Source organism: Anguilla anguilla, chromosome 2 (genome assembly GCF_013347855.1).
Source record: "Anguilla anguilla isolate fAngAng1 chromosome 2, fAngAng1.pri, whole genome shotgun sequence".
Classification (NCBI taxonomy): domain Eukaryota; kingdom Metazoa; phylum Chordata; class Actinopteri; order Anguilliformes; family Anguillidae; genus Anguilla; species Anguilla anguilla.
The window spans coordinates 24,440,174-24,448,181 of NC_049202.1; the positions used below are offsets into that span (position 1 = coordinate 24,440,174).

Here is an 8,008-nt window from a genome sequence, read left to right on the forward strand (position 1 = left end):
CAATGCCAAACCAGAACACGGGCAGGGTAGAAACACACTCGTAACAAAACACAGAGTCAGAAGTACACATGGGGACACACACCGAAGCAAAAACGGAAAAGCACACACAAAAGGATCCAGCACCTGAGTCAGGGAAGAAGGGAACTTAAATAGACACGACGCTGACGAGACACAGGAGGGCACAATGAACAATCAGGCCACAGAGAGGGAAAGGAAAACGAGACAACCCAAAAACAATAATAGAATAATTGAAAACAATAATACATTACATTACATTAGAGGCATTTAGCAGACGCTCTTATCCAGAGCGACTTACACAACTTTTTACATAGCATTTTACATTGTATCCATTTATACAGCTGGATATATACTGAAGCAATGGAGGTAAAGTACCTTGCTCAAGGGTACAACGGCAGTGTCCTTACCCGGGAATCGAACCTGCGACCTTTCGGTTACAAGCCCAGTTCCTTACCCACTGTGCTACACTCCGTCCACAATTAATACAATTAAACAGGGTAACTGAACAGAACTAAAAACTGAAGTGCCGCCATCTGGCGGCCCAAAAAGGGACACGCTGACAAACCACAGAACCATGACAGGGTTATTAGGCATTGTGGCAAACACGCCTGCCACAGGCCACCGAAGTGGCTTTCCTAGGGGCCCTCCAGCACAGAGACACAGGGAGATGATGTTCCAACAGTCCAGATTTATTTACAAGGGTTTGGCAAGATGTTACTGCCAAGGAGCAGATGTAAAACACTGTCATGACAGAGAGGCTCCCTTTGTGTGGGTGGAGATGGCAGATTTAACCTGTGCGCACCGATTACCTCACTATGCACAGGTGCAGCCACTCCTGTTCCTGGGCCCAATTAGCCTGGCCAATTATCCAATTCTTAACCAATTACCCAATTGGCCAGGTCTAATTAGCTTGACCCAGGGCAGGTGTGGCTGCTTAAACCAGCCATCCCCACACCACAGGCATAACTGCTATATTTGCAATTTCTGTATCATTAGTTAAGACCAGATCAAGAGTATGGTTATGAGAATGTGTGGACTGATGTATATGTTGATCGAAGCCAACAGATTCAATGATAGACAAGAATGCTGATCTGAGAGGATCGCCTTCACTATCCATGTGAATATTGAAGTCCCCTACAATTACTTCTTTATCTGAATTAGCAACCAGGCTGGAAAGGAAATCAGAAAACTCTAGTAAAAAGTCACTGTATGGCCCTGGTGGCCTGTATACAATCGCAAGGATGAAACTGACTGCTTTTTTGTCCGGATGTGCAAAACTGAGAACAAGCACTTCAAAAAAGTTACATTTGAAGCCAGATTTCAAAGTAGCAAAAAGATTAGAATTACATACAGCAGCAACACCACCGCCATGACCTGTCAGACGGGGCATGTGAGTATAGCTGTAGCCAGGAGGGGTGGATTCATTTAAGGCAATATATTCATAAGAGTTGCCTTAGGGGCTAGTGATCTGATATTAATTAATCCAATTTTTAGCTGAGTTTTTAGCTGAGTTTGGTCAGCTGCATTATTAGTAGAATAACAAGGTCTGATTTTTTGCAGATTAGCCATACAAACACCCCTAGTGTGCTTTTTAGCAAGGCTTAATTTTGGTCGAGGGACAGACACTATCTCAATAGCATGTAACCTGGGCAGCAGTTTTTGGGAACAAGCAGAAATCTGTGTAAGACAGTAGGTCTGCTGCCTGGCCGTGGTTCTGGTGTGTCAGGAAATGGAATTTCTAAGACTATACGACAAATTACTAGAGATAAGAGCGGCACCCTCCCACGAGGGGTGAATACCATCTCTTTTCAAAAGACCAGGCCTCCCCCAGAAAGTATTCCAGTGGTCTATAAAGCCAACACCATTTTCAGGGCACCAAACAGACAACCAGCAATTTAGTGATGTCAATCTGCTGTAGATTTCGTCACCACGCCGAGAGGGAATGGGGCCAAAGCAAATAACTGACCCAGACATCTGTTTCGCCAATTCACACACCGATTTAAAATTATCTTTGGTGATTTCCAATTGCTTCAACCGGATATCGTTAGCGCCGACATGAATAACAATTTTACAAAACTTACGTTTAGCCTTAGCCAGCACTTTTAAATTTGCCTCGATGTCGGTCGCTCTAGCCCCAGGAATGCATTGTACTATGGTCGCTGGAGTTGCTAAATTCATGTTTCTTAAAATAGAGTCGCCAATTACCAGAGTTTTTTCAACAGGTTTCACAGCTGGTGTGTTGCTGAGGGGGGGGGGGGGGGGGGGGGGGGGGGGGGGGGGGGGGGGGGGGGGGGGGGGGACTGTTTGAAACGTGAATAGGACGTTGGAGCACTGGTGGCTTAAATTTTCGACTACGTTCCCGAACTGTAATCCACCCGCCTTGCTGCAAAGGCTCAGCTGGGTGCTAACTTAGACAGACTAGCTGGTGAATCCGGAACCAAGAAGGATTCTGTAAACTTCTCACTATCTCGAATTTCATGTAAGGTATGGATGTGAGTTTCCAATTCAGCAATCTTCTCCGTCAGCCTAGCATTTAACCTACACTTATCACAAGTAAAGCTATCGTTAACGGCGGAGAAAGAGTAACTAAACATATCGCACATAGAGCAGGAGACAGCCCAAGAGGGAGAGAGGTTGAGAAAGAGGGGATACCGGAGGGCAGAAAACAGCCATTAGACCTCGTAAATTACTTGTGTTTTATCTGGCTGATTAGGTAGCACCTAAGTGTTTTCCCAACTTTTTGGTTTTAGTTTAGCCGCGTTTCCACCAAAATTACCCGAAACTTCAGTCCCAGGAACTACTTTACCAGGAACTAAAAGGTTCCTTCAGCCAATGGTTGTCTGCGTTTCCACCGGGGTCTAAAGTCCCGCGAAGATTAGGCAAATTAGCCCACTGACGTATGAAAAAGCGGCGTTGTCGTCGGTCCATCTGTCATATGATTTCTTCTGTAACCCCATACTACCACCGAAGTAGCCTACATTATTTTCTAATAACCGGGACAGCCCGGAGGGGTTTATTCCACTTATATACAACGGGTTACCAACAATGACTATATATGGTTACTTTTGTATTTATTGATTTTATCGATTTAATCACATGGAATTGAAATATTCTTCTGCAGCTGTTTGGGCATATTGTACCGCTGTCAAGCAAAACTGTCGTTGGTAGTTGAACTTGGACCGTTATGCAACAAATAGGATATAACAGGCCAATAGTCATATTGTAACTGTTTTATATATCCTCTCAAACACATTCATTATGTTTTTATGCGAACATTCGCTTTCATGTCTTGACATCCGAAGCGACAGAATGCATTCACATTTCCAATATAGGCTAACTGGCAACAACAGCAGAAAACATGCACACGTTGTAAACAATTTGCTGTTTGATTACTTTCTCATCATCATTCCATATAGGCTAATCGCAAAATGCAAGAATAGAACGAAAACTCGGACTTGCGTGAAAATTTAAATTAGTAGTGGTACAGCCACCGTTTGTTTTCCTTCGAAGTTACTGCTAGCCGAGCAGCGAAGTGTGCCCTCCAGATGCGAACCATGCACCATAAATTAGTCCATAGTCTTCCTGGTCTTTTTGTGGAATTGAAGAATGGCAGAGTAAAATTACGGCAGTCAGAAAAGCTAAAGGTACGATTACTAGAATTAACCTGTTATTTTACCCTGACAAAAAGTGCAGGAGGTGATTTCAAGTTTGCTTTTACTGTATCACCAATGTGAATTACGCAGAACTACCGCATACCTCACATAACTATATCAAACGTTTTTGAGTCAATTACAACAGGCTAAGAAAATCCGGAAGAAAATATTCAGCACAACCGAATTAATCCGGTTTGAATGTTTTAGTACGTAATATGCTGTCCCAGCACGAATTGCTTCGCATTTATAAAAACGAATACTAAAGCAAGACAAGAACAGAAGAGCACACGTTATAATTCCAAGACGTTGGCAGGCTATAACCAAAAGTAGGCTACTGCGCCGCATAACATACAAGTTTGATTTGAAGTTATTATGAAAATAAATTGGTTTGCGCCTGCATATTTTCAAACATGGCGCCTGAAAATAGACACAAAAAATCCCGTGAGTACTCGACCAATCATAAATGTTCAGCGCTGCAAGCTCCACCCAAAAGGTTCCTGTACTTTTGGAAAGTACTACCCCCCGAGCAGGAACCTTTTGGGGGTAAAACAAAGCCCCCAGAACTAAATTTAGACCCTAGTTCCTGCGGTGGAACGCACTGAGTTCCTCAAAAAGTTCCTAGTTCCGGGGTATAGTTCCTGCGGTGGAAACGCGGCTTTTGATTGCCTTTTTTGGGAACTCTTGACTTCACTGCAATTTCTTTGTCTTTGAATGTAATTAGGCTATGTAAAATAGTGCACATAGTGTACGTATGTATAATCTGCAATGAGATGATTTGAAGGAAATAAGCTTTTATTCATAACTGAAGGTTCAGATTCTATAGTTCCCCCATCCCGTTCTCTTGCTCTTTCTCTCTCTCTCTCCAGGCATAATCACTCGTCAGGAATCTGAATCTCTGTTGATGAACGCTGGGGAGGGGTGCTTCCTGGTCAGGTTGAGCGAGCGGATTCGGGGGTACACCCTGTCTTACCGCACAGCCGCTGGCTTCAAGCACTTCCTTATCGACGCCTCGGGGGACTATTACAGTTTTCTGGGTGTCGACCAGAGCCGGCATGCCACTCTGGCAGACCTCATTGATTTTCACAAGGTAGGCCCTGCCCACACTCATCTGACCCTTTTTAGGTGGAAAGGTTTGGCTCAGTGAAAAGCAGACCGTTTGTAGCATACATGCATCCAGCTAGTATCAGGCCAGACTGTGTATATGGGTGTAAAACTCATTTGCTGTGTATATTCATGTGCATGTGACTTCCATGGGTAAAGACGAACACAGACTCTCACTCAAATGTTTAGCATAGAGATTGATCCTATTCAAACTCCCATTACATGCAAATGTACCACTGTTTAAATATATCATATGCTAAATACTGTCATTAGACAACACCAAATGTGATGTTTAATGCTATCATTTGATACTTTCTAAATGTGACATTTGTAGTTGATTATGTTTTGGATAATGAAGATTAAACTTGACATGTTCAATGCTGTTTCTAGACACCTGATTGAATCTGATGTTTGTAGATTGGACACAGATTGGACAGATTGAAAATGCCAATTTATTCATAAATAATTTTTAAATGCTTTTACTGAGCATTTGTCCAACTGAAATGACAGCTTGTGTACTCCAGCATTTCAGGTATCATGTACAGACTGCAAACTTTAATAATGAATGTGAGACCAGTATTTTCCATTTTATAAATTACTGTAAATCTGTAACACAATACTGTCACAATTTTGCATTGTCAGATGGTCAGGTTTGCTTGTGTGTGTGTTTAGGAGGAGGTGATCACTACATCAGGAGGAGAGCTGTTGCAGGAGTCCTGTGAGAGAAGCTCCTCCTCAGACTTTGGTGGATTATTTCAAGACCTCCAAACCTCCAAACTTCAGTAATCCCACCTACCCTCACCCTAACATTTCCTCGGTGTTCCACACACCATAATCCTAACTCTGCCCGCACCGGCAGCACTGTCTCTGAGCGCACCCCAGGCAGCGGCCATAAAAATGTGCTCCGGTTACCGTGGGGCGCATGAATAAACCAGCGGTCCAGCATTGTCCTCGCAAAAAAAAAGCCACTTGAGTCACAGTCAGACACAAAGACCTGATAAATTCCCCTGCTCCTGACCTGAAAGCGCAGGGAAGAAGGGCACAAAAGGCATGTTCCGCTTTACCAGTGTGATCCTGTGCTGTAAGTGAGCGTGTTTCCACTGACTGAAGCCTATTCAGCAGGGAGAATTTGCACACTGGAAAGGGGAGGGGGAGGGGTCATGGACGCACTGGCACATAGATACGCAATAAATACTGCCCGCGTCACTCTGCGGGTCATTACCTGCTGGGAACAAAGGCTTCCTGTATCCTGCCAGTGTCGTATTTACCTGGGCACAATGCCGTCTACATATCAGCTATGGGCATTTATCTACCATAAACAGATCTGCTGCACATACATAGATGTACATTACACAGATATGCTGCATATTGATCTACAGTACAGATCTGCTGCATATGTCAATCAATCAATCAAATTTTATTTGTATAGCGTATTTTACAGCAGTTGTCCCAATACGCTTTACAGACAACCCTGGCCTAAACCCCCACAGGAGCAAGCCTAAGGCAACAGTGGCAAGGAAAAACTCTCTGTGGCAGATCGGAAGAAACCTGGGAAGGAACCAGGCTCAAGGGGTAAACCCATCCTCCTCTGGTCGGCTCAGGGTGCCGACTGGTGACCAACATGTAGATATAGATCTTCAGTAGACAGATATGTTGCACAAAGATGTACATTACACAGATCTGCTGCATATAGATCTATTTATATGAGTATATGTGTGTGTGTGTGTATATATACATATATATATATATATATATACAATTAAGCCCAAAATTATTAATACCTATGCCAAATTTTGAGTTATAGTGAATCTTTACATTACATTACATTACAGGCATTTGGCAGACGCTCTTATCCAGAGCGACGTACAACAAAGTGTATAACCATAACCAGGAACAAGTATGATGAAAACCCTAGAGAGAAGTACCAGTCCAAGTGCAGGGAACAACCACATAGTTCAACTTGGACCCTGAAGGTTAAACTGATTAACACTAACACAAACGAGAACAGCAACAACGCAGTCTATGGAAAAATACAAGCAATAGTTAAGACAGGTGCATTAACTAAGTCACCTACGAAACAGCTACCTAGTTACAACCCTAAGCTTACAGTCATTTAAGAGATTACAGGGAGGTAGGAAGGGATGAGGAGAGGTGCAGCCTGAAGAGGTGAGTTTTCAGTCGTCACTTGAAATGGGTCAGTGTCTCAGCTGTTCTGACCTCCACGGGGAGGTCATTCCACCATTGTGGGGCCAGAACAGACAGGAGACGTGTTCTGGAAGCGCAGGTGCGAAGAGGGGGAGGTGCCAGGCGTCCTGAGGTAGCAGAACGGAGGGATCTGGCTGGCATGTAGGGTTTGAATATCTTGTGGAGGTATGCTGGGGCTGATCCCTTGACTGTCTGGTATGCTAGGACCAATGTTTCAAATATGATGCGAGCTATAACAGGCAGCCAGTGGAGGGTAGTGAGCAGGGGAGTGACGTGGGAGTGTCTGGGGAGGTTGAAGACCAGACGAGCTGCAGCATTCTGAATGAGTTGCAGGGGTCTGATGGCAGATGCCGGTAGTCCAGCCAGAAGAGAGTTGCAGTAGTCCAGGCGGGATAGAACCATTGCTTGGACCAGGAGCTGGGTAGAGCAGGTGGTGAGAAAGGGGCGGATTCTCCGGATGTTATACAGGAAAAATCTGCATGCCCGGGTTACTGCTGCGATGTTCTTGGAGAGGGACAACCTGTTGTCCATCGCCACTCCGAGATTCTTGGCACAGGGTGATGATGTCACTAAGGTGTCCCCTAGGGAAATGGAAAAGTCGAGGAGGGGAGAGGATAGAGCAGGAATAAAGATTAGCTCCGTCTTTCCCGGGTTAAGCTTCAGGTGGTGATTGTCCATCCAGCTCTGGATGTCCCTCAGGCAAGCGGAGATGCGGGCAGGGACCTGTGTGTCCGATGGGGAGAAGGAGAGAAAGAGTTGCGTGTCGTCGGCATAGGAGTGACAGGACAAGCTATGGGCAGAGATTACAGGGCCAAGGGATCTGGTGTATAAGGAGAAGAGAAGGGGACCGAGGACTGAGCCCTGGGGAACTCCGGTGGCGAGGGGACGAGGTGGTGATACCTTACCCGCCCAGGCAACCAGGAAGGAACGGTCAGAGAGGTAAGACTCAATCCAGTCAAGGACTGTGCCGCAGATCCCTGTTGCTGCCAGGGAGGACAGGAGGGTAGAGTGGTCCACAGTGTCAAATGCAG

General features: G+C 44.9%; 1 protein-coding gene across 1 annotated transcript in view; it reads left to right on the top strand.

The window, feature by feature from the left end:
* LOC118219783 (SH2 domain-containing protein 4B-like) overlaps nucleotides 1-6,691 on the top strand; it is a 28,367-nt gene extending 21,676 nt beyond the window's left edge. The window contains exons 7-8 of the mRNA XM_035403191.1: nucleotides 4,538-4,758; nucleotides 5,445-6,691. Of these exons, the coding sequence (XP_035259082.1) occupies nucleotides 4,538-4,758; nucleotides 5,445-5,558 (335 nt within the window). The 3' untranslated portion in view covers nucleotides 5,559-6,691. The remainder of the gene's footprint in view (nucleotides 1-4,537; nucleotides 4,759-5,444) is intronic.
* The last annotated feature ends 1,317 nt before the right edge of the window (nucleotides 6,692-8,008 follow it).